General features: G+C 42.3%; 1 protein-coding gene across 1 annotated transcript in view; it reads left to right on the top strand.

The window, feature by feature from the left end:
- The window catches only part of KBTBD12 (kelch repeat and BTB (POZ) domain containing 12), a 29,571-nt gene extending 4,739 nt beyond the window's left edge, over positions 1 to 24,832 (top strand). Inside the window, exons 3-5 of the mRNA XM_010290207.1 lie at positions 851 to 1,001; positions 12,677 to 12,874; positions 24,663 to 24,832. Of these exons, the coding sequence (XP_010288509.1) occupies positions 851 to 1,001; positions 12,677 to 12,874; positions 24,663 to 24,832 (519 nt within the window). The remainder of the gene's footprint in view (positions 1 to 850; positions 1,002 to 12,676; positions 12,875 to 24,662) is intronic.
- Positions 24,833 to 27,334: the final 2,502 nt, after the last annotated feature.

Genomic DNA, 27,334 nt, shown 5'->3' with positions numbered 1-27,334 from the left:
GGAAAGAAAAATAACAAGCTAAAGCAAGAACACATATCACAACATCACAAGTAAGCAAAGTAGTTCTCTCCTTCTCACTCTCTCTACGTGAAACCTTTCATCCTGAAATATTTCGGGATCCTCCCCCCACAGCCTACTGCTTATAGTCCAGGCTGCCGTACCCAGAAAACATAATCTGGGTTCCCTGCATCACACTAGACAGGCAGAGAAAGGGGAAGAAGATCAGAGAGAACAAGAGGAGTAGGAGCGAGTATAAGAGGAGTATTACAGCAGCAAAGATATAGCGGGGGTTAGGAGCTTATTATGAAAACTATTGAAGGAGGAGTTACAGCAGTTGAACAACATTACTCTAGTTTGACTGACTAAATAAATGTGCAAATGAGTTGAGAATAAGTTTTGTATATATACAGGCCTGAGAAGGGCCAGCTAAGTACCTCGCCGAGACTCACGGTATGGTCTGACTAACAGTGCGAAGAGGTTTCAACCTTCATCAGGAAGAACAAACGTCAGATAGGCTGGTTTTCCCTCTATTATTATTGGGATTTTACAGCAGCCTTGTGAAAGAGGTACATTCTGCGAGAGCCAGGCCCATGAATGTATTGTCATTAGCCAAATCCTCAGCTTTATTGCTGAATATAGACGCCTTCTTATTCATTTGCCTTCTGCAGCGCGCTCCCAGCCACAAGTCACGGGTGCCGTTAAACCCTGGTGAGTATGAATCACTTCGCGGCTCTAATTGATGTGTTTGTGTTATTTATCTGCTCAGCTGTCTGCTGTGATTAATTGCATGCAGGCGTGTGCAGAGGGCTCCAAATGTTGTATTATTATATGGCTGTCATATTTCATACAGATGGATCTCCCCGACGATGAGCCGGATCGATTAAGTAACAGAATGTTTCGGTACGACCCAGCCCAAGACAAATGGACAGAAGGCGCGCCAATGAAGTACTCCAAATACCGCTTCAGCACAGCCGTAGTCAACAGCGAGATTTATGTCTTGGGTAAGAGGAAACAGATTTTTAACAGATAGTACCATGACTTTTTCTTCTTTCCAGCAATTTGCCTCTGCGAAGTGAGATACCCCACCTTTTGCTGTGAAAGTAGGAAAAAGTATGTTGGACTAAATGGATAGTATTTTTCTAGAGTTATTTTTTCCCCACATAATTTCTTCCTTAATTTGTGTAGATTAAATTAAGTGGATGTTTAGTGTCCTGGATTAACGTAACAGAGATACTTCACTTTTTAAACTACTTTTTTGGGGGTATCAGTGTGTGCTGTAAATAACAAATTTTAAAAGGAGGGTAGAGAAACCCTGTTAGCACCATTTCACAGGTGAGCAATGAAAAGCTAAGGAACATACCCAGCTCAATGAAAGAATGGCACAGGGAAAAAGAGAATTTGGATCTCCTGGTCAAAACCAACATTCTTTGTGGATTCTGATAAAACTCAATGAATCATTTTCTCTTACCCACCTCAACACGGTGCATTTTTTGGAAAATTGAAATCTTCCTTTTGTCTTTTTTTGATTGAATCTTTTCAATTTTTTGTTTCAAAACAGTATTTTGACCAAAAGTGTTCAGACTTGTGTGAAAGAGTTCAATAATCTCCTACCCCAAAATATTTTGTCCCCAAATGATCCCCATATATATCCCCAGTTCTACAGTTCATCCATAACATGACTCTTTTCCAAAGACCATCCTTCATGGCCCCATCCCAACCTCTATCCAAAGCAACAGAAGGAATTTCACCTGTTTCTGAGCATCAGGAAACACATCAGAAGGTGGCAAGCAGAGGATTTTTCTGAAGATAAAATGATAATGTAAGGCAGGGGAAGGCAGATGGAGAAGAAAGGCATTGTGGGCATTGGGAATTTTATTGGGAAATAGTTGAAGGGGCACCTTGAAAGTAGAATAGGAGCCAGAAATGGTGACGAAATGAAGTGGAGAAGGATTATAGATAGGTGTATAACTGGAAAGTACTTGAAGAAGTGGTGAAAAAAATACATACAGTCAATTAATCCACAGGTGGGCTGTGGGTTATTCATGCTCTTCCATGCTCCCATGGTCCCGTGGGCAGCATCAGACGTGAAGAAGGTAACAATCACATCACTACCGCAGGACCTTCCAATCCCTTTGTGATTCAATTTACTCCTGCTTACAAGCTTATCGAAGTGAACACAATAAATAGGGTCTTATCAACTTTGGACACCTCCTGTATGGGGTGTTCTGGTTTTGTCTGTGTTGTTATATACCATGGATAAAGGAGATTTTGTTCCTGCCATGTAATACAGAAAGCATTTTGCAGGGGTGTATCTAAGAAAGGTGTCTTTGAAGTAGAAGAGAAAAAAGGCTTTAATGCTGCATTTGTCTTCTTTTAGAGAAACTTCTTTCTCTTAAGTGGCTTGAGACATGCCCATAGGCACAACCAGGAGAAAGGAGGAAAGAAGTCCATATGGAAAAGAGAGGTTTGCAAACAGAAAATACTTTCATTATTGTCAAAGGTTAGTCGTAGGGAACATCATTACGCTGTTAAATAACGAGAGTGTTGGCTGCCCAGGTTCAAAGGTGCTTCAGAAATGTGGAAACTCTATCCTTTGTAAAAGGTTAACTATATATAATTATTTATACTGACAGTGATGCTCTAACGGGGCAGCAGAAGCAGCCATAATAATTGGGAAGAGAAAGGTTGTATTCATGTGTTTCAGTAAGAAGTGCTCTGAGATCAAGACCACGAATGCTGTGATGACACAAGAGAGTCAGGGAGAAAAAAAAAGGAGCCGCCTTGGGACACGTGATAAAACAAACTGGCAGTCATCTTCACAGCAAGCCTGACACTGAAACAAGGAAAAGGAGTGGCTAATAGGGAAAACTGCATCCATTTTCTTCCCTCAAAATCTCATAAAGCAAGAAGTATATCTGAATCATTACATTAATGAAATGTACAGATTGAACACAAAGCACAGTATTAAATCTGGAAAGCGCCTGTTTAAATGGCATTGAGGAAAGTTCATGGTCTCACAGACCTTCACAAGTGTTTTGCTAATGTAAAAAAACCCAAAACATTGGTTTATTATGTATAGCTGCCAGTGTTGCAGTATTCAGGGAGCTGAACATCGACTTGAATTCTTTCTTACATGCTAGCCAGTACCAATAATTTTTTTTTTGGTGAGAAAATCTTTGTTAACAATCGGATTGGTGGGTGGGCCAGAACAGGCTCTTGTTCTGTCTCCATCCACTTTGTTGGTTCACACATCTTCCCGTGAGCAGTCCTTATTCGAGCAGTCCTAAGGGAACCAACGCACTTAATCCTGAGATTAACAATTTGCTGCACTGGACCCTTCACTCTTGCCACTAAATGTTACTAAATGTACATAAAGGCAGTGCTTGTTCTCAGTTTTTACAGTGTAAATCTGGGGTAATTGCACTGTAATGAAGAAACTTGCTTGTGATTCGTACCAAAGGTAACTAAGCTCACACGCTGCTCCGGGGGCAGATTTTTGAGAAAGATTGTGCTATTTTTACCATTGCGTTTCTGAGCCTGCCTCCGTTCTGATGCTCCGTCCACTCAAGGTACAACTGCAGCACATTTAGGCACGAATGAGTTACCATCAGGTAGCATGAATATCGGTTGCAGGGAAGACATTTTGGTCTGGGCTGGTTTTGCAGACTTCTGATTGCCTATTTTCACAAACCTTGCGAGGACTTTAACGTCCATAAATCTGTAAAATTTGGTTGAAACTGGCCAACAGGCACAAAAGCTATGAAAGGCAGACAAACTAATGTAAGTGCAGATACAGAACACACATGTAGTAAGGGTTATTGCGTAAGTCTTGTTTCCTTAGGAAATCAAATAATATTAGAACTGTTTTTTTAATTGAAAGACAAACCTGACACTGAGCCAAAAATGATTCGTCAACAAATTCTCCCTTTGAATATGCTGGTATAAATCCACTTTTAATAGTATGGGTGGAAATGAAGATTTATATATTAAAATTGAGAAGACAATGTGGTTGGTAAAGGTTAACCTTTATCATGGTCTGAAAACTCTGTGGAAGAGATTAAAACATTTTCCAAGACCTCTCAAAATGATGAAGCAATTTCCAAACGAATTCTGTTTGGAAACAGTGATACAGTCACTGATATTGGCATCTTATTCTGCTGATATCACACATAGCCTCATCTCCAGCTGTAAACTCACACTCGCCAACTGTAATTAAAACCTCACACAGAAAAGCTACATTCCACGGTTTATTCGTGGTGACAAGTACTTGTTACCTTGTGAGTTCTCAAGCTGTTGGGCTGTGAGGTGGGTCCAATTCTCCTTTGGAAACAATTGCGATGGTAACGCCGGTGGGGTGAACGGGCAATTCATGGCGTTGAAAGGAAGGCAGTGAAAGCATTCTTAATCTGGCTGATGTGGTACTTGATCATGCAGATGACATTCAGGAGAGAATGGGAATGGAAAGAATGGTGGTTGATAGTGACAGACCAAAGAATAGCAACTGTCATGAGGATGGTAAAACCATTGCAGGCTCTTCAAAGCTGTGGATCCCTCGGACTTCACCCTGCTTCATAAAGAATGTTGGGCACTCTGGGAGTCTAGAAAGATGCTGTCAAGGGTGATTTGTGCAGGGAGACATATTCTGAAGAGTACCACAGCTCGTAGGTTGTCCTCATGTCATGACCTCAGAGCCGTCTATCCTCAGGCATGATGACTAAGCTTTTATGCTACAGACGAGAGAGACACTTTTGTGGAGTCTCTACCATTGCCTTTTATACCCCTCCTCACTCCAAATGGGGGTTCCCCATGGTGAAGTGTCTGTGCACAGAACTCGAACATCTAACATGCAGCCCCAGTCATGGGACACTCAGTGAAGGGGCAATTCAGAAACATGCGCGATGGCATTGCTTGGACTCCCTCGAGTATCACCTGCTTTTCATATCATACTTGTTCCTTATGTGGCGCACTGTCTCCATGGGCTCCCTGCCGCCTGCACCCATCTAAGAAGATCCACTGGGGGCTGCTGGGGGCAGAGGAAGGAGAGGGAGGGAGGCAAGGTATCTTCTGTATGCCGTGAGGACCAAGCCCTGCTTCACAGAAATAAAAACATGAAATAAAGAAATATATAGCTCTAGCTAGATACATAAAGTAGTGTTGCAGAGAGATGAGACTTTCAAGCAACTCTTGAAAACAAAGTCATTAACTGAGGCAAGTTTGTCAGCTCTTTCAGGCAGGATCTCTGTCTTACCGTGCAGCACATTCAGGATTAGGTGGGACACTAGAGCATAAATGAAAAATCACTGCAGAGAAGGTTGATCCTCTCTAATGTCTCTGATGTATGAATGCATTTCTATCATAAATATGAAGCAAAAAGCATAGATGGAGCCCTAGCTTTGGAAAAGATGCAGTAGCAGACTCTTTAATATACAAGTCTAATTTTTGCTCTCATCCATGTAGGTGTAAATCTGTAGTAAGCAGTCTGCTGATCTCAATTGTGTTGTGTCAAAACCCATTTTGTTCTAACCCAGATCAGAATCTGACGCTTAGCCTTTGAAGTGTTAATTTCTGAAAAGTCCTGTTGGCACAGAACAGAGAATACATAGTCACTGTCCAAAAACTCTTCCCAGCCTAATTGCCAGCTCTAGTGTGTAAAACCCTAATGACTTAAATGGAATTATTCTAGAGTCACACTGATGGAAGGAAAATGAGAAATAGATTAGTGGTTTTGGTCTGAGTAATGGCATTGTTCAAGGAACCTGTACCATGTGTCTTAATCAGCAATCCTGCAATATAATTGTCCGTTTGTTGTGTAATGTTCCTAGAGAATCTTATGCTATTTATACAGTGTACATAATCCTCATAAGTAAATGAACAGCATTTCCTAAGGCTCAAAATCCTTTCTCCTATTCATCCCATTTGACTGGTCTTAGCTCTTTCTCTCCATATTTTCCCAGGAACATAACTATATTCGTTGGAAAGCCCAAGAAAGAGCAGTATTGTGTTCTTAATGACAGAGGCAATTGAGACACTTTTGGAAGAAAACCAGATGGGAGGGCTCTATTTAAGGTCATGCATTTTAATCTCTTGCTTAAAAAAATACCCTTTCCAGCTAAGTCTCTGAAAACTCATTACAGCCAATGGACAAATTAGGAAAATTTATCCAAATGAATCCATTTCAATGCCATATTCATTAGCTTATGTTAAAACACATTTAGAACTACTGCCTCTGAAATACAGGTCACTGGTAAAAAATGTTGTATCACCCTGACAGCTTTAACCATGTGTTGCTTTTATGTTATATAATTCCTGCTTTATAAATAAGAACATATAGAAGGACTTAAATGAGAAATCCTATTAGGGAAGATTTAGGAATCAAAGAACTTTTGTTTATCCTCCTTAGCCTGGCATCCCACCTCTTACAAGTTTGGTTTTTTTTCCCTTGAATTCTTGCTGAGAGCTTCTTTTAAAAGTTTTAAGCAGTTAAATGAGGTTCAATTAAATACTGAATGTCTCAATCATAAAATTCTTATTTGAATACGTACTTTGGGGTCTCTCTGAAAAGGAAAGCATTTGTAGGAGGGGCTGGAAGGAGACATTTTAGCGTTCAAGCTTCAGTATTAACTGTGCATTTGAATAACACCTTGTTCTAAAATAAACACGTCTATTTATAAATATGCTTTGGACTGCTGACAAGTAGCAGCTTATGGGCCTGATTCTGCTCTGTTATACCTGTGCAACAGCCTCTGTAGTGCCTGTGTGCAGGGAGAAACAAAAAAGGCAAAAATTTGGTCTGATAGACGAGATCAGAAATGCTTTCTACTCACTGAAGGATTATCAAAGGAAATGAGAACAAGGCATTACAGGAGAAGAGGAGGAGCTGGAACCAAGGTGTTGACCATGTTTAGGAAAAAATAATCTGTTTATTGAGCCCTGCTTCTAATCAATCTTTTGCCCTCATGTCTTCTACAAGCTGCATTACCTCATCTGCTTCGCTCTGTGTTAGTAAAGAATGACAGTGCTTCTTGGTTCATCCCTGGAAGTGCCTGCCAGGGCTAGCTTTATTGCTCCCTTATTTCTCCGAGAAACCGGCTGTGCAGCCCTGCTCTGCAGAGAGGGAGAGCGCAATGTAAGTGCTGAGACTCCGCTCGAGTGCTGTTAAAGAGTAATGAAGGGAAATGTTACATAAGAGATCAGCACTATTAAATCCATTGTGCATTCCAGAGATCAATTTAATAGTGAATTATTTTACGGGAGGCAAAGCTTAGATCTCACTTGCTTACTGGAGAATTACTTTTTTTTTTTCCCACCCATTTCCCAGTTCCTTTAATAAAAATTCAAAGAGGCACTAGTAAGAATACATGTTGCTTGGTATTATGCTCTGAGGAGTTAATTATATGATAAAGAATTACAGTGTCAGTGCCCTGAGGGCAGTAATAGGTCTTGATCATCGTGACCAGCATCACCTGGGGCATCCACCCACACCCTCTGCCCATTGGTCCAGTAGCATCATTTAAATACAGGCCTTGTGGGGTCAGCCCTGTCTTGTCACCTTGCCTGTGCCTGACAACTGCTGGTAGGACCTTCTGCGATCACCTGCCTCTGGTCGTATGGCTCTGCACCCTGACGGTGAGCTCATTACCTGGGTTGCCTTCCCTTTGGAAGCAGCTCTGCTCTTTTTGCTCCCTGATACACTGCCCAGGCTGAGAGACTGTAGTGCTTGTCTAATTTTAGGTGTCTGTTAGTGCGGGAACCAAATTAAATGGCATAAAGTCTGACATTCAGAGGTCCCTGCCACTCTCAATGGAGTACATAAGCTCTTTTCAGTCCTTTCTGGACCATCAGCTGCCTTGTAGGTGTCATCTTGGTCAGCCATCCTGTCGTGCAATGAGCAATCTAGACGTGGATCTGAGTGGCTATCCTGGAGGAAAAAAAAAACTGTTTGTGTTGGACTCAGCTGCCTGGCAAATTTAGCTGCATAAAATGCTCAGTGTGGATGAGACTTGAAAGTGCAATTGCTCTGCACCAGTGCCTGCTTTTACAAGCATCAGTGACATGGGTGAAGTTACCAGGTACATGGAGGTAGGAACGTTCCCTGTCTCTTGAAACTCAACTGCATGTCGTCTCACTCCTATAGAAATATACAGCTGTATCTACAGCACTTTTTTCCTTTGCACCTGCTGATCTAATTATTTCTAGTGACTCTATATCACTTCACCGCTCTTATAGATGTTCCCCCTCAAGTGCTGGGAGGGTGTTCTGTTACTAGAACTGATGTGACTCAAATTGCATTCAGTCTTCTCAGATGGGCATGGGGTAAGAGGGAGGCAGCTGACCTCAGCCAAAGCAATGTGCTTTGCCTTCAGCCAGCTACGAGCAGCGTGTGGGTATAGCAAGGCGCAGAACCTTACCTCATTGAAATTCTGAAGATGCGCTAATCACATCACCTACCCTGCTTTGCCACCTTGCATCAAAGGCTCGTCTTCTCTATCCTGATTCCTTAATAAAGATCATGTATTTTATTTATATATTTATTTTACTAATGGAGCTTCATGTTAAATTTAAAGTCCATTAGAGCCACTGCTTACGGAGTGCCCTTGAAAAGTATGTTTGATTGCAGAATCATCCAAGCGTGATATGGAAAGCTCTCAAGCATTAATGGGCTTGGGAACACAAAGGTGGCTTCACTGGCTTTTTTAGTCTTTCAGTGGTATCTGAAATATCTCCTAGGGAAGGCACGTAATGTAAAAAGCCTAACATGTTGAAAGGGTGTATTTGTAAGGGGGGGGGGAGGAAAGACTGTTCTGGGATTAAATCCTCTTGTGTGATGAATGTGAAAATGACAGAAATGTTCAAAACTCGCAGTGAGAAATCCATCTCCCCGTGCAGAGAGCTAAGCCGGGTGGTGTTGAATTCACCCACTCTGTTCCTGAAGAGATAGGTGAGTGTGGGTTAATACAGGACCCTCCCAGCGTCCGTTCCAGTCCACGGGCATGGAAATAGCAATTGCTGCCCTTCTGCACACTTGTTGGGACTCCTTGGAGGCTGCGACCACAGCACGTGTGTTTTAATGACCCCCGTCTATAGTTCTGGGTGGCTTAAGACGCAAGTACAGATCCTCATGCTGCTGTCGGGTCACTTGGCACAAGAGTCTCCCCAGGTGACCTACAACCTTCTGCCCTCCTCACTGCACTCTCCCTTAGCCTCTTTAAGGTTGCCTCCATTTTATGTAGCGGCTCCTGTAGGAGCAGAGCATGAACTTGGTTGTTCAGCTGCTTTACTCGGAGAACATGAAATCTTCATGGTCTTAACTGTAATTCCATATGTTTCCACTTGTACAACTAATGGTTTCATGAATCTGAATGAAGAAGGAAGGCAGCAGGACAGGATGATCTGGAGTGATGAGTGATGGAGCACAAAGCAGCCTGAATTGCCTGACAGAGCAAGTTTTGCTGCCAATTTGAAGTCTTGCATGGTATACATGTTGTAGATGATGGATAGCCTGGTTAACGTGAGATGCCTCCATTAGATTGCAGATGTGAATTAATTTAAGTTTGAGAATATTTTTTGTTGATTTGTGTATTCAGTTCTTTGGGAAGAGGCCTGAGACATCAGTCTCCATAGAGAAAAAAGAGTATTTTCTCACAGGATTATTTTTCAACTACCGCATCTGTGAACACAGCAAAGCAGTGCTGGTAAATTCTAACATCCTCAGATTCCTTTGTTAGCAATATTTCAGTGTTAGCATAGCGTTAGAGGAGCTTGAAATGCTTGATTTCTTGTTTTTCAGAATACTATTTTTCTAAGCTTGAAAATTAAACTGTACTCTTCTCCGATCTTTCCTTCTTACCTTCTATTTGCTGAGAACTTAGCTTTGCCCCTGCTGTAAATTGAACATGAAATTGGATTTATCTGAAATGGCTGTGGAGGGCATAAGATTGAGATGTTTTGTACCTTCAGGACTGTCTCTGATAATGACAGGATTAAGAGAGTTTAAGTTGATTAAACTATCCAATGAAGGTTTCATAAATGCTTGAAAATATGTGGTAGCTCTTAAATTTCTGAAGAGATGTTCCAATAGGGCATGAAAGATTACTGTTCTAATAACTGTACAGGAAAAATATTTGGAGGCAGATCTCCTGGACTGGCAGCTGAATGTCTTCATTAATTAGTAATGGTTGTGATTTTTTGCAAAAAGTCACTGACTGTGCTGTGTCAGTTCTATATCTGATTATTTCTGTTCTTTCTGAAGTTACCATGCCCTACAGTTACTCAACTTAGAAAATGGCAATGAAAATGTACTAAGAAATAAACAGCAATTATGCTTCTAGAAGAGTTCTGGGGCATTTTGTCCCCCGCCCCCCTTGAAATATTGAGGCAATCAGCAAAGCTATTGCTGTTTGACTCTGCCACACCACGTGCATTCCCTAACTGGTACCGTTCATTCCTCTGATTGAACAAGATGCTCTTTCCTCCGAGTGAGTGCATATTCTTCAGTGGTGTACAGTAACATCTTGGCTAACTTTAAAAAAAGCTAGCTTGATAACCAGCAGCAGTCTGTCTTTGGCACCACAAAGCTGTCTTTTGAACAGATCAAATTAGTCTGTGGGGAGCTTTAACATTATTGGTTCCCAGTTAAAACTGGCTTGAGGATCTCTTCCTATGTTACACCACACTCTGTAGACTGTACATACCCTGGTAGCAAATTGTCTTGCGTGCTGTCGCCTGTGAATCTGCTGAAGGATGCTATAGAATCAGAAAGACTATGTGATAAGCCATCAGTTAAATAGCCTTATCAGTTAAAAAATTTGATTAGCCCTTAAAACTTTTCTTTAAGTCTAGGGGAATAGTGTCCTGTCCTGAGAGTGGCCCTCCTCTTAAGCCATTAAGGAGTAGTGGAAAATGCTGCACAGAAGAGGGTAATGCTCGTGGCACAAAGAGCAATACCATAACTAAATGTTTGAATTCTGAAACTTATTCTTGTTTCCAAGTAGTCCTAAGGAATAGCTCAGTGAGAATCCATGGTGAAAAAGGCTCAGCGTGACGATGCATACATGATGATCCATACTTTTTGGCATGGAAATGATTAGCAGAATTCCATGACCACAGTTACTCCCTACCTCAGCTGTCTTAGGTGAATTAAGACTCAAAGGAGGAGCCCATCAGAGCAAATGCTGCTTAGCTGGGGGTGTTAAGCTAGCAATGAAAGCATTTGGATGTTAGCCTTGTTTAAGCACACATTGAGGGGAGCCTAATACAAACTGCTGGGACCTTGTTGGTAGGTATTAGAGCAAGTAAAGATTTGCTGAACATGGTAAAGGAACTGAAAACCAAACCCAGTGAAGGTTTTCAAATTCAAATATTGAACTGAAACAAATGCTGTTAAGTTCAGCTGGAGGAAAACTTCCTGATGATGATAATGGACAGACAGTCCCCATTTACGTGTCACTGCATCTTGCAAATACCTTTGGAGAATGCACAAAAGATTGAAAAAGTAACACAGTCCATATTAAGAGGTAGATGGAAAACCATATGCAAATAAAAGTTTGAGCACTAGGGGCTCATTTCTCTGACAGACCGGCTTAACACCACTAGCAACAATATATTTTAAAAGCAGTCTCACCAACCTTGCAGAGGTTATACTTGCAGTCCTTTCCCTTTGCATATGCAAGGGCATAATTACATGCCATACAATGCATTTTAGATTTGCACAATTGAGCAGTCCTACACATGTATCTGGGAAGCTAGCCTTCATATGGAAATTGCTTGCATATTGCAGTCATTTTATATTTAAAAGTGGTCGCATACACACACGCACAAAAGAACTGCTTGGGCGCACCATCAGTGCTCATTACAGGGTATTGTGTCCATTGGCACAGACGGAAAACCTGCAAGGGTACGTCAGCATATTAATTATTGAGATCCAAAGGCTGTGAATTAAAATGCTGGATGTGATCACTGGCAAGGATTTGGAAAGGCAGTGTTTACACTGTGATTTCGGTGTACAGTGTTTGCAGTGCGCACCGAGATCTCGGGTATGTCTGCAGCCTGTTGCAGTTCGTCCCAGCAAATGAGAACTGGGATCGGTTTCAATCGGGCACATCAACTTCAGGCATCCTAATTAGCACTTCCAACAGTAGGGCTGGTCACAAATAACTCAATTGCCATTGCTGTATGTTTTGATGAGTTTGTTTCTGGAAGTTGATTTTCCCTTAAATGGGTGTAATCTTTTTCTTTTGTTGTAAAAGGCACCAAAAAACCATCCGACCGATTGTTGATTACCAAGTGTGAGGGTCAAATCCACTAACAGTAACTGGAGAATAACTTTTTGGATCTATTGCAATTTAATAATAAAGCAATTTGTCCAGCAGACAGAACAAGTAAATATGACAATTTCTACTATATAGGCAGAAAACAAGACAAAAATACCTCTGCATTTTGAAGACATGCTGCTCGTCCTTCCTTTGATACAAGACTTCAGAAGAGATCTCGCTTCAATGTCTGTAGATAACGTGCAGTAGCCTCTGCTTTGAGTTTACTATCTAACTGATTTCTGGAGCTGCAAAAGGGAGCAGAAAGGGAGGGACATCAGGACATGTAAACAAAAAATGATGCAGCCAGCACTGTATTTTTCAGCAGAACCTGGGACTGCTATGTTTGACCTACGTATCTTCTGCAGGAGGAATTGGGTGCCTTGGTCGTGACAGGGGACAGACACGGAAATGTCTTGATGCAGTGGAGATTTATAACCCTGATGGGGACTTCTGGAGAGATGGACCTCCTATGCCTTCGCCCCTCCTCTCCTTACGAACAAACTCTTCCAGCGCAGGATCCGTGGAAGGGAAGCTGTACCTCTGTGGAGGATTTCGTGGAGCAGGTACCTGTCTGACATTCTTTACGTAGCTGAGATCAGTTTCACTGTAGAGAGTGACGTGATGAGCAACCAACCCTATCAGGTGGCTCTGGAACCACTGAGCTGATTCAGACCTTTGGACTGCCAGCTGCTAATGTCAATAGGAATTGTGTTCTGTTTGTCCTTTGCTTTTTAAGCAAGTGAAGGGTGCTTCTGATCTGCACTAAACCTGTCCAAATCTACATCCAGAGCTACTGAGATCAGAACCTTATTGTGTTATGGACATTAAAGAATTTGGACGTATTTGTTGAAGATTAAGGTACTATCAATCTGTCCTTAGCCAAGCTATCTGGCTCTGCCTATCTACTTGCATGCTTTTCATAACCAATGTTGAGAAAGCTTATATATTTGATGAGGTACAAAGACTAAAATTCCAGATCTGGTGATTTCAAATAATCCTAGTCCTGTAGCCACCTTTCTCCTTTTAAGTCTTCCTCCTCTTAACTGTGCTTGGCTCTACCTAAATCTCCAGTACTGCTAACCATTATTTTTTCATTATAAATGCAAAGAGTCTCTCAAAACATGCACACTTAAACTCTCCTGCTACATAGCAGCTGCTACCCCAATTTCCGTTCTAGCAGAAAGCAGTAATACAGATGCATTATCCACCGCTAATAAATGTCACGTCGGGCTCACTGTTGCCCAGGAACGGCCACGTGGTATCACTGGGTGACGTGTCCTTCACATTACACCGACTCCAGTTGCATTGACTTTTACTTGTGTAACAAACTCTAAAATGAAAGCTGCGGTTATTTTAGAATGATGACTTTCATTAGCTAGTTCACAGCTCACCTTCCCCTCCCTTCATTTGCTACTGTTTGAGGAAATCTGCCTCCTGAAAAACGATGGTATGGCAGCTCTCTAACAGGCATGTTCTTGTGTCATCTCTGATGGAAGTTCTGTGACCTCAGAGTAATTGTGGTTATGATACATCCCCGTGTTTCCATAGCAAACATTGTGCCATCATATTTGTCTTTTTCTCAGCAGTATTACGAAAAAGCCTAAAGTTAGCGGATACAAATCTCAAAAGCCTGATGACTTGCACTGGAAAATGAAGCAATTTCATTCAAGATGACTAACAGATTAGTATGAGATTTTCTGAATAAGGTCGTTTCAGAGCCATAAAAACACTCTGTGCAATACCCCCATGTTCTGTCACTGAGTCATGGGTAAAGAGTGGTAGTACTGGGAGATGTTGAAAGTCCCCCTGTGGATTTCAAGACAGACACCTTTTGTTGTGTTTTTAATTCCAGTTCAATGGGGTCCTGATTCCTGACTGCACTATTGCAATCTATATATTTATCTATGGAACTCCCCTGAACTAAACATGTCATTTCAACTGGAAACAAGAAGTCAGAGTTAGAAAATGTTGGTTTTGTAGTTACCTGTGCAACCTGAATTCTGACTGCCTCTGCATGCATTTTGTATACCAGCAAAGAAATAGTATGTGATTGTGGTGTTAGATGCTATGATGCCTATTAACAAGGGAGCCAGAATAAGATTCTCACTCTCAATTGTAAATCGGAAGTATCCAAATGTTTGAGGAGTTGAGAGGAAGCTGTGCCTTAAAGATGGGCCTCTTAATATGATTTTGAAACTATTAAAGGAAAAGAGCTTTCTAAATCTTCATAACAATAACAACTTCCAGCTACCATCATCAAGAAAAAGATGGGTGGAGTCCCTATGCTGAACCTGAAGAGGTTATCTAGCTGGCATCTCTCCCTGGCCCCATCTTCTTCTCTGCATGCTGGGGTGAAGGGTGGGAGAGCTATTACTGTCGTATGGGAACTTGGTGAGGGTGGCTTGACCCTGCTCTTTCATGATTACAGCTGCTCCGCAGCTTCAAGATATTCACAGAACAGCACGTGCTGCTGCTGCTTTAGTAACAGTTAGGGTTATTTTAGAATGTGCTTGTTTGATTTTAATCTTTTGGGTTTCTTGGCATGCCACTTCAATTTTTGTGAGGGATGTAACCAAGAGAGGATATTCCAATTTTACAAAATATTGTAATTTAGTTTCACCCAAGTGAAGTTTTTGGAACAAGCTGGAGGCACAGCTGTAGTCTCTGGGTTTTCCACCTGCTGATTGCTAAAGGGCTTCTGTCAACAGTCAAGAATGAGTGCTCTCAAAAAAAAGGAAAATAAGCCAAAAGCACTGCTGCAATGGAAAGTCTTAGCTAATGTTTATAAGGGGCTGCAACCATATATACTATAGGTCTGTCCCCAACTCCCTGGCCTCAACTTGTCTTTGCATTTGCTTAACCCCACCGTTGATCCAGCAAGTTGGTCTACTAAGGATGTTATCGTTGCATCTTAATTTTACTCGTGTATGTGCCGTGCTCTGTGTGCCTTTCTGCACGAATGTTGACCTAAGTGGATAATTAGAGACCAGACATACTGTACACAAACACAAAGCTGAAAAGCAGCTGCCAACTGCTCAAAGGGTCTTCAAATTTGGATGAAAAGATGAGTATTGCTCAGATACTATAGCTTCTGAGTCCTGTATGACACTTGAAGTTTTGTGATGGCAGGATTCCCATCCCGTATATATTGCCTCTCAAATCTTTGTCCGCTTCCAGTGGCGCAGCCCTAACAGCATCCCCAGGAGCAAAGGAAGAGAAATTACAGCTACTTAGACTCTCCAGAGGGAGGCTGGCTTGGCCAGCTAGGAGCAGAGTTTGAATAATGCAGAGCACAGTCTCTAAAGGATGAGTGGACTCCGAAGGGTGTCCAAGCTTCATCAAGAGAAAGCTTCCACTGAACTGCATGGAATGCTGTTCGATGTTGAGCTGCGTTGGCAAACGCAGCTTGTAAGACCTCTCCTGCTGAGGCTTCCTCAAGTTAGAAGCTTGCTCAAGGCCTGGCCATGAAAGGCAAAAGGGGATTAATTCAGCTGAAGTTAGACACTTATCTGGAGTGCCTACACTAAGACCTTAGTGACCTCGGGCTCCCTCCAGCATATGGAGAAGCACAGACACTTCCAGAGAGAGATTTCAAGTCCTTTGTGCTTTAAATCTACTCTGGAAGACCAGAAGGCAATTCAGAACCCCAGGACCTCTCTTGTCTCTTAATGCTCCATGTTTCAATCGGGTTATGAGGGATTCTAACCTGGCTTACCTAAGGAAAACACATCAGGACCTTGGTGTCTATGGTTAGATGGTATAAACCACGCTGAGACCTCTGTGTTGTATCACTAACTGAGATATACTGTATGTTCTTATGATCATAAGTACCCCCAAAAATCACTTATTTTCAGTTTGTTTCCTCCTTAGCAAGACTTGCAAAACTTCATCTGTTAGCCAGTAGTTTATATGAATTAGCTCACTTTCTACTAAAACTATTATGGCAAATAGGAACCATTAATCTGTTTGACCCTCAGCTCCAGCTCATGCAGCCTCGTATGGTGAATGTGGCCTGTCGTTTCTCAGCAATGCTATAGCATTCATCAAGACATTCAGAAACGTTTAAAACGGTTGGTTATGTCCATTAGTTTATAGTTCTGCACAGAGTGAAAACATTAGCTGTAGTACGACTACTCAGAAGGACTCAGTGCGCGGTAGCCAGCCATTTTCTACAATTTCTACTAGTTGTTAAAATACGTTGCAGCATTTACTGCTGTAACTACGGATTTTAAACCAGCCTTTGCAGCCTGACTGTACAACGTTCTTGTTGACATGTTTCATTTCCTTTGCCTTTACGTAGAACTAAACCCTGCCGCCTGCGCAGGCTGGCAGCGGTTAACGTTAGCCTGTGCACGGCGGACGCAGCCTCGTCAGCGTGCCTCGCCGCGGGGCTGGTAAGCGGCTCTTCAGGTATGCAGCATTACATGCTTATAAAATGCCTGCCAGGTTCCCTTTCTTTTTGACCACTTCTGAGTACTATAAATATTTTTTTCTGGTGAAAATAATGAAGGCAAGGCTGTGTGCCTGCTTGCTGGGGCTGGGACATCTGCTGTCCCCGTCCGCTTTGCGGAGGCACGTGCTGGTTGACTTTGCATTGCTGCTGCACAAATATGGGTCTCGCAGCCTGTTTCAGGGGGCTGGGGGTTGTAGCTTTAGTTTCAGATTATAGGTGTCGGTCCAGCTGCCTGTCTCTCAGATTTGAATTAATAAAGTCAAATCCAGAGTTGTTTCTTTTTAGCTTAATGATTTTAATTAGAATGCCATCTTTACCCATGTGACATCAGCTGATGTGCAAAGTAAAGGGACCACCACCTCAATGCAAATAGTAAAATGTTTAACAGGTCTGCTATTAGCAGCACATACCACTTAAAAGGTCTTATGATTTCATCAGCTAACAGCACACTTGATGTGGAGCTGTTTTTCTCTGAATTGGCAGTTTTGCCATCTCCAGTGTAGTCTGTAGCAGAGAAGATGTATGTACTGCTTCCCTACTACATATGTTGAAAAATTCTGTAATGTGATTAGTATCATGTGTGGGACCAGAGCTGCTCAACCCAGTTCCATTACCTACTTACTGACACCAAGTAGAAATTAATTTTTCACTTAAGTGGTGTTAGTCGGAGGAAGGGGAAAGGGAAGAAATATCGATGAACTTGGAACGCAAGAATCTCAACTGTTTGCAACTGTTAGCCAAGATAGGTGATGGTGACAGAGAGTCCTACTAGCTGTATAGTTCCAATTCAAGAACGACAAAAATATGTACTTACCCTAGATTCATTTTCTGGCCTCTTCCTCATTTACATAAATGGCAAACCATACATTGGAACAGAAGCGGTGCTGCTTGCGGCAGTGCAGAACCGTGTAGTAATTACTGTATTCCAGCTGAGCTAATGAGTTTGTATCTCCATGCCATTCTCTCCCGACAGTGAACTAGCTTAATAGTTATTTATTTTGACTAATCTCCCATAAAGGCTGTTCCCCTCAGTCTCCTCCATTATGTGATTTAGATGGAGAATCATTCTAGTGCTTGTTTTTTATTATAGTGGTTATGGAACATTACTGGAATGAAATTAAATTTAGACATATTAAGAAGTCTGGCACAGTAAATACTGCACTTGTGAAGTTTGGGGGTTGAGGGATTGGAACAAAACCTGTTTATCCATCACCTTCCATGTTCCCAGCTAAATAAAGCAGAGGGGCAAACCCCGGGCTGCCATTCTGCAGCACTGTTCGTTTCCCTCTGTTAGAATTTACTGGGCAGTGATGAATAATTAAAGTTCTCCTGCCCACAGTTGTTACCATTTGAATAAATATTCCCACCAGTGAAAGGGACTCGGGGTCCCTGTGCTTCGCTCGGCGTAGAGATCTGCTTGCACCGCAGGCGCTGCCACGTCTCTCCCGCCTGCGCATCCAGCGCACCCCGAAAAATGCTGCTTGACCTTTTGCCTAATTCTCCCCAGCACCGGCGTGAGCTCCCGGGCGGCTGCGTGTGGGAGAGGCCCCCCCAGCTGGCTGCCTCCGCGGGGAGGGGTGCCCACTGACCCCCCGCTCCCCAGGACCTCGCTGCCGGAGGTACGGCGGGTGCCGTCGGGGAGCAGCACCGGCTCGGTTCAGATCTGAATTTGACCCAAGAGCTGACAGCGCAGATTTGTAATTCAGTCATGCTTCTTTCTAAGGCTCATTTATAGTTTATAAAGGGTTAATGAATGATTAATAGATGTTTTAATGCATTTTAATTAATTGCTGAAGAGGTCAATAGGTTGTTTAGATACATGGCTTGTAGCCATGTATGACATCTCCTATTGTGTTCATAACTGCCTGTCATGCATACAGTCTAAACATGCTTTATATCCTCTATTAATAATGTATTAACCCATTGTAAGGCGTTTAGAAACAGTACCTCAGGATGGTCTGAGACCAGTAATTCTTATTCCGATCTTGCAGTTTTTACTCGTATGAATATGAATGGTGCGTTGACTTCAAGAGCACTGACCCCGCTGCCGCCGTAACCTGGGATCCCGCTATCGCCCCAGGGCAAGCAGGACTACTGTTTGTAGGGTCACGCCTGAAAGGCCTCGCCTATGAACAACAGGCAAAATCTGGAAAGATTTTAAAAGCTGAAGCAGCTGGATCAATCCCAAGAAAAACAGTTGAAGTAACTGAATTAGAAGTTCCTTCTTGTAGACCATCCCATTCATTATATATATATTTAATCTCAAGATACATTGATTTGTGGGTGAATGGGTGTAACATCATGAAACTATGGTCCTTCAGAATTACACAGCAGAGCAAGAGGACAGAGGCCCTGTCTATGAGAGTGAGTATCTTACCTTACTCCACGCAGGTGCTCTGAAAACAGTAAGCTGCCACAGTTGTAAATTCAAGCCCCAACCTGCCTCCCAGCTTTTCCTGTGTCTGGTGGGATATGCTGCCTTGATACTTAACACCAGGAAGGCTGGCCAGCATGTTAAACAGCCAAGCCAGGTTCCCTCTCCTGTGTATTCTCTGCCCACAGGCATAGATGATGGATGTACTTGACCCCACAAGGGGTGTTCGCTGTGTTACGCTAGCAAGGCTGGTGGAGTTCAGGGGCAGCTTGCGTACACAAATGGGATTGAAGGCCACAGACTTGATGAACTTATTCTTTTTCCTACTGCAAATGAGGAGCCAGGACATCTGGTGGCAATGATCTAAATGCGCTTTTATCCCATTGCAACACAAACGTGAATTCCCAAGTCACCTAACTCCACGTCATGTAATTATGAAGGCAGCTATTAGTGGCAAGGAAGATAAGTAGCAGAGGCTAGACCCATGTGCTTAAAATCATTCTCCGGTCCAGCTAATGGCTTGCAAAACCAGGTACAAACCAGCAGTGGAGGCTGATCTGCTTCAAGGCAGCTCTGTGGCTGCTGTTAGGTGACAAGGACAAGGTGAAAGAAACACCTGAGTAAACATTCTGGGGACCATCGGGGAGCTGGCAAGCACCTTGTGATGTTCAAGTGCTTTTTTTCCACGGAAAGGTCAGAGCAGACAGTTAACAGTTTAACCACTACGGGTTTGGCGTCTATTTTTATGAACTGATTTATGGCGAAAGAAGGTAGAGCACATCAGGAAACTGCAAACTGGAAGGGAAAAGGCGCTGTGACAACCTGAGAACCGACAAGGACAGACGTGACGCTGGGACTAGCCCTGGCTACACAACGCAATTCTCTCCTGAGGTACCTGGCCCTGCTCTGGATAAACTTGCTTAGATATTGCTGGCCGTGTAACAGGGTGTCCATGCAGCTATGCCGCAGGCAGGGCAGCTTGTCCAAAACTAGTTGGGATATCTCTGCCCTGCACTGATGCATGCGGAGGCATCACGACTCGTGAGGTGGCACGTGCTCTCAGCATCTCCATAACTCTTGCTGCTTCTTTCATACGATGGAGGCAAATATACCAGCTCATCTCAATGGGCTTCTATAAGAAATAATGAAATATTGACCACCTCTCAGCAAACTTGCCGTAGATTTAACTCCAGTGAACTAAAATTCAGCATTAATTTTTTTAGTTCAATCCTCTGGACACTAAACAGGCTATAGGAGAGTGAATTTCTTTGTATTGGCTTACAAACATAATAGCTGCATGGTTAATGGTCCTGGATGACCTATACATTTTCTACCTGTTAAGCATGTTGCTTAATTCTTCTACATCTGCATCCCTTTAACCCTCCCAATCCAAAACCTAATAATGGTATCTCAATGTTCAGTTCCAAATAGGAAAGAGAAAGCAACGTCAAACAAGACCAAAACTGGTAATAAATGCTATATTCACATGGAAAGCTGTTCCTCCCCCCAACCTCCAAATCACAAATGGAATGCAGTTCAAAAAAAAAAAACAGAAAGAAAGAAAAAGCAGATCAAATATTTATGTTGCCTGCAGTCATACTGGGGGTCTTTCCAAGAATGGTTCATCTTGATTTATGATCAATCCTGATTCAAATGACATGAGAAAACTTACAACATAAGAAGTCTGGACATATTTGGCGAGTGAATCATATATGAAAATAAACCTTTTAAAGAGATAACATGATTGTGTATATGGAGTGCAGGCAATCACTTACTGAAAATTAATATTCTTGTTTTTTCTGCATATTCAAAGAAATTTTAGATGAAAAATTGTGGGGAAAATGTTTTGTTTACAGACCAGAATATAAAAAAGAATTCAAGGATTAGGGTCATTTTGTTTTCAGACTACTATATTTGTACATATGAAAAATTATTTTAGCATTTAAAAATTAAAAATTTTCAGGTATAACTCTAGTTCTTTCACCGGGAAAAGATGGGTTTGTAGGCTCAGTGTTAGCTTTCAGTCTGCACTGGTACATCAAAAAGCTGTAACTGTACCAAAAGAGCTCTGACTTTCTTTTAAATACCATAATTTCTAGCGGGGATAAATTTATGCTGGAATTATTATTCCCTATGCTGGTTTAGCCTTTTCCTTTCCAGAATAAGAATAAACCATACTGCTATAAACACTGTTTTGCTGCGTGAAAAGGATCTGCATTAGGATTAGGTTTGTATTACCTGAATAATTCTAATACAAAGTGGTTTAACACCTCTGCAGAAAAACACAGTGTAAAGAAAGTTTCTTAAAACTTTGCACAGTTAAACAAGAATGTGAAGAAAAATACTGGCTCATTCTGAAGAAAAAATGAACGCGTTTAGAAGGGAGTGAAATCCTTTCATCAGGTAAGGTGGTTGTCTGGCAAGTGATGCAGAATAATGCCATGTACGACAGGGAGTTCTGCGAGGTGGCTTTTTAAGCAGGTAATCTGTGTAATACAGCCAATTTCTTTTTGTAGAGGTCACGTTATTCTCCTGCAAGCAAATTGGCTGCTAAGATACTGCCTTTTAAAAAAAAAAAAAAACCCCCCACAATTAAATAAGGTGAACCAATGAGGCAGAATCTGCAATTATTTGTGCCTTCAGGTTTAAAACTGTTTATTGGGATTAAAGATCAAATCCAGCATTACAGCCTGGAATCAAAGGTGCCATTCTCTTTGAAAAACATTACCTTTTCTATTTTGCTAACCAAGAAAAATATATTTAAATAAATACTTCAGAACTGAGGTGTTTTCAGTAGTTTCCCTTTTTAAAAGAAAGAGGGGGGGGGTGTAATTTTTTTTTTCTGAAGTGTGACTGTACTTTGACCAGTGGTTTTCCTCCCATGAACTTTCTCATCCAAAGGGTGCTACTTCCTTTCACATCAAACAAGATATGACTAGAGAAATGATTGCTTCCCTTATTCCAACAGCATACTCTCTTTATTTCCCAAGGGTTAAGAGTTAACTAACACTCCGTGTGCTAGAAAGCAGAATTTGTGGAACAAAACCAGTCGCAGCATCCCACAGCAAAGGGAAACAAGGGACACTAAAGGGTGTGAGTCACCAGGGTCAGGAAAGAACACAGCAAGGCTGGCGTCTAAGGAAGGGTTGCTGAATCTGCCTTTGATGTTTTAATTATGATTTTTTTTCTGAAGTGTTGCAATCACCCACAGAATGTCTCGGTTCCGGTGTTTGATTCCCCCCTCGTCTCATTTTTGTCATCATCCATGCCAAAGAAAATACAGGGATAAAAATTTATTGCATAAAGGAGATGATCTAATAATAAATACAGGGACTGGAGCCTCCCGTGTCACAGCTTAGGTCTATCTGCGTCTCTGTACTTGCCTCTTAGGAAAAACCTGCTCGTTCTTGCAAGGTCATACAGAAATGAGCTCTTTGCTGGTACTGGCACGTGTTACTTGTTTGCGGCGTGTCAGTCATGCCTTCTCTCTTCTCATGTAACTGTTTTTTTAGCAGTTTGCTCTCTTCTCTCTTACATAGGAAAGCTGCATCCATGCATTATTATCATTTTCTTTTAATATCCAGGTTCAATAAGCAAACCATCATGACTATTTCACTTTCTGTGAACAGCAGAAAGGAAGGGAACAAGGACTATTCAGATGAGGCCAAATCCTGAAATCCTACCCAAATTTTACTCAAGCAAGCTCCTAGAGATCTAAGAAAGTCCCAGACATCTGCGTACGGACCAACAAAAAATATGCCATAATTAATTGTGACATAACTGAGGGGAAAAGGAGTACAGGCTGTGGGGTAGAAACACTGTGCTGCGCTCCTTCGTCAGTGAGAGAGGGGGCAGAGATGGTGGTGGTTGGCGAGCGGTTTCCTTAGAGAAACATGACAAAAACGTGCAGAAATTTCCATAAAGCGGAGACATCCACAACTCCTGTGGAAGGGCAGGACCTGCAGTAAACGGAACTGTCCGGAATCAGCTCAGCAAGGAAACCGAACCTGGGAGGGGAGGAAGTCTTGTTTCCATCTGACCTCCCCACACCCCGAAGCTACTGGCAGAGGAGCCATCGGGGTATTTTAAAGCCAATGACGCTACGCCATCGTAACATCAACACCGGTTTTGCATGGAACCTAAACCGTGACAGCAGCATCTTGGGGTACTAATCCCCAGGGTTGCTGTCCTCGGCAGGAGGGTGGTCTGTGTTTCCAACATGAGAAACAATATATGCCTCTGGATGCTCTTCTGTATTTCACTCTTTTCCCCTTCTTCAATCCTTTGCTGTCGGTTCCACAGAAGGGCAGTGTCCAAACAATGAGATGAAGTCAATAGATGTGAAGGATGGGGTGGTGGTTTGGGGGTTGTTTTGGGTGGTGTGGGTTGGTTGGTTTGGTTTTTTGTTTTAATAAAAGCTTTCTAGAAGGGATAGCTGAATGGGAACCTCAGTCTGGACCCTGTAAAGTTTAGCCTGTCACCAGTCTTTTAAGACTCAATAAAACAGTGTTGAGTATTCAATGTTTCTTGCTATGATGGCTCTTAACCTGGTACCTGTGAAGTGTCTGTGCTTGGAAATCTGAGACCTGGCTTCTAATACATGTATCCAGAAACTCATCAGAAGGAAGCTGACAGCAAAGCACGTGCATGTCCTCAGCTCAAAGTAAGAAAAGTTTAGACTAAGGTTACTTGCTGTGAGAAAGCAACTTTAAGATGAAAAGAAAAACTAAGCAGAAATGAAAGATGTTTTTTATTTTTAGGAGAGAACTTGTCTCCTAAATTGCTGGAGGGTTCAGGACTTCTGTTAGCAAAGAAAGGTTTTGCATCCTTATAAGAAGCTTAATATAGCACTGCTTGTGGACAACTATGGTCCTCTGCTGCATGGTGATTCTTTCTTTTTTTTTTCTGTCAGTCTCAGTAAAAAGCTTCTTGCCTTGAGATTGGCTGTGATTCAATGGCATTCTTCTAACCTGACTGTTCATGACAAATTCCTCAGCACTTCAGAACAGCTAAAGTACATTTAAAGCCCTGGAGGTCTCTTTCTGTCTTTATTTCTCCTCAAATCACAGGATGTCCAGACTTAGCACCCAGGAAAAGCCATAGCTTTGAAGTGCTTCCAGGAGCCTGAGAGCTGCTTTTCAGCCGGGGCAAAGAAAAGACCAGCATACTGCATGTGGGCATACGCATTAACAATAGGCAATACTCCGTCTCTGAAAGACGAGCATTTGACAACCGATTGCACAACGAAATGCCACCTGCATACTTGTACCGAGATGGACCACTTCATGCTTTTGTCCCTGCAGCTGCACCTGGAGCCCGGGGTGTGAGGACTGAATACGCTGTGCAGATCTCCAACTGCACTATTTCATTTGCTATATGCTGGCAACTTGCACGCTCTCTGAACGGCGTAGCTGTTAGTACCACAAAAATTACCTTTTCATTGCCACCTTACAGAAGGGTCATAAAAACAACTGCACAAACCTCTTTGATCCTGATGCCTGCTGTTGTGGCTTCTGTTTTGCAGCTCGTCACGAAGTTATCACCAAAGAGATCCTCGAGCTAGATACGTGGGAGAACCAGTGGAACGTGGTGGCCGTCGACGTCCTCATGCACGACAGCTATGATGTTTGCCTCGTTGCTAGGCTGAACCCGCGGGATCTCATCCCTCCTCCCCCAGATTTAGTGGACCAATAGAAGTTCAGTGACTCCCAGTGCTTCCAGATTCTGCAGAAACTGAAGAATTTGGGAACACAAATGCTGCATTGGCTCTGGATGACAGCTGAGTCCCACGGAGAGGAGCCAGCAACACATGCTTAAAGACAGAATTGCCTTTGAGCTGCGCTTAGTTTGCTAGTACTGGTACTCTGGACTTCTGTGATTCAAAGTCAAGGTTGCCCAGCCTTTGTGTGTGGGCTTCATCTTCCATCTGACCGTGCAAGCTCGTGTTGGGTGCAGCCTTGGCTTCTGGGACCCTTTGCCTCGCAGGCACAGTGGCAGCCCAGGGCTCATTTCACAGCAGAGCATGACACACGAAAGAAAGCTCTAGCCAGGGAAATCCCTCCTTTGCTGTTCATCCCACCTGGTTCTACTAAACTATCAAGGAGGCTAAGAAATATATGAAATCAGCTGATGAAAACCAGTCCAGCTGTACCAAAGGGCCAGACTGTACTTGGCTGATGCAGGGGCAGAGGGAAAACAGAGAATAGCCTTTGTTTGTTTTAAAAAAAATATTAGCCAAGGTTCATCAGCCAAGTACACCAGCTACTGCAAACATATTCTAACCCACAGACAGGACAGTCAAGAGAGTCTGTCTTTGACAACAGAGCTGAGCCTGTGCGAGTAGAAAACCAGTCTTTTGGCAACGTCACCAGCGAATCTTCCAGCAGGGTTAGGAGGCAGTCTGTACCGAAGACAGAAAGAATCCTAACTTTTCCTATAGATCCTACCTGTTACAAGGTCTGGTGTGACCAGAACCTTAAAGCTCAGAAAACCCTCTTCCTTTGAGAGATCGAGAAGGGGATGTAAACTAAAAAAGTAATAAATGAGACCAGTATTATCTGCATATCAGCTCTGCAGCTACAGGGAGAGATAGAGGTGCTAAACAATAAATGTTTATATAACAGTAACTGTTTTTATAGAATTAGCTTTAATGAAGTAGCGTAAGGTAAATTCTCTACCGACAGAATTGGCTATAATCACAGGGAAGAGGAATAATTCAGAAAGTGTTTCTTAAGGCAGTGTTAGCCTTGATAGGGCTTGAAGACAGTAGGTTAGAGAGAAAATTGTTAGCAGTACTGCTATCCCATTGGAATTACCCATAACTGTTCACCAGTTCCCTGCTGCCTACCTTATAGCGTATCTGTCTGTCACTGCCAGGGCGGTACAGACAAGAGAACTGGAAATCTCGGTTGTACTCTTGGGCCAAAATTGCAAATGATAGCATGCTGCAATGCAGAGTGAATGTCAGAGAGAAACACTAAGAGTACACAAGAATGATCATTGTCCGCAAGAAGTTGCTTTTGATGGCTACAAAAGCAGCAACAAAACTGGAAGGAAATAATTGGCAAAGAAATGTGGGAATCCATCCGGTAGTTAATCCGTAGTTATTTGCAGGATTTGCACTTCAGAGCATCTCCATTTTCTTTTTCAGTTGTGTTTTAGGCTGCAAAAATACCCGCTAGTTGGTTTGGGGTTTTGTTTTGCCTGCAATGCTTATGGCAGAGAGAGATGGAGAGGATGACCCGAAAGCCCTTTCCAATTCTGACTTTTCTGATTCATGAACTACTTTCTAAAATATCCAGTGGGACAATAAAGCTGTCTTATAAAAACAATTAGCAGGAAGGTCACTAGAGTTTACCTGATAACTGTAGTAAGACACTGAGGACTGCTCAGACAATAAGGGAGTTGGGGCAGGGGGAAACTAAGGAAAACATGTAGAAAAGGAGCAAATCTCTGAACAAATCTATAGCTAATCTCTTGCCTCCCTTTACGTTTCCCAAGTGGAATGAATGTCACAGCATAAGCACATACTCTTGTGTTTGTATTGTTTCTATATCATCCAGTCATTCTTTTTTCTTTCCATTGTTCATATGTAGGTCATCATCTGTCTGGAACAGAGTTGTGAAAAGCCTGAACTTCAGTGGGACAAATCAGTGACCGGTTCCTAAGACCAGAGTCTTAACCACTCTGGTTGCTAACAGCAGTTGTAGTTATAAGATCAAGGAGGCAAACTCTGCTTTAATATGTTTTTAAACAAAATCAGTAGAAAGTTCTTCCAATTAGCCATCCAATATTGGAAACTCTTTTTTTAACTTTCATTGTTACTGCAAAGTAAAGCTAATCTTGTTCTAATTTCTCTACAGAGCTCTCAAGGCAGCTGGAAGCAATGCTCTTGAGCATCAGTTAAGTGTTTCCTTGTGAAACTCCAGATTCTGCAACTGTATCTACTGATTTTGCTTCTTTCACCTTTTTTGCTTTAAGGAAGGATGTTTTAAAGTTTTGGTTTTTTGTCTTCGGTCTCTGCTCTGTGGTCTATTTCTGACAATTCAAATCCTCCTGCATTTAAATCCTGAGTTAATCTACTGGATTTCACTCTCTGAAAGACAGTCTACTTGGACTATTTCAAGGGGAGAAGGGAGACTTTTGCAGGCTTTAATTACTCATATTTGAACACGTATGTGGAACACAGCTGAGATC

Source organism: Phaethon lepturus, unplaced genomic scaffold, assembly GCF_000687285.1.
Source record: "Phaethon lepturus isolate BGI_N335 unplaced genomic scaffold, ASM68728v1 scaffold45516, whole genome shotgun sequence".
NCBI classification, from domain to species: domain Eukaryota; kingdom Metazoa; phylum Chordata; class Aves; order Phaethontiformes; family Phaethontidae; genus Phaethon; species Phaethon lepturus.
This window is presented reverse-complemented; position numbering and strand designations above follow the sequence as displayed.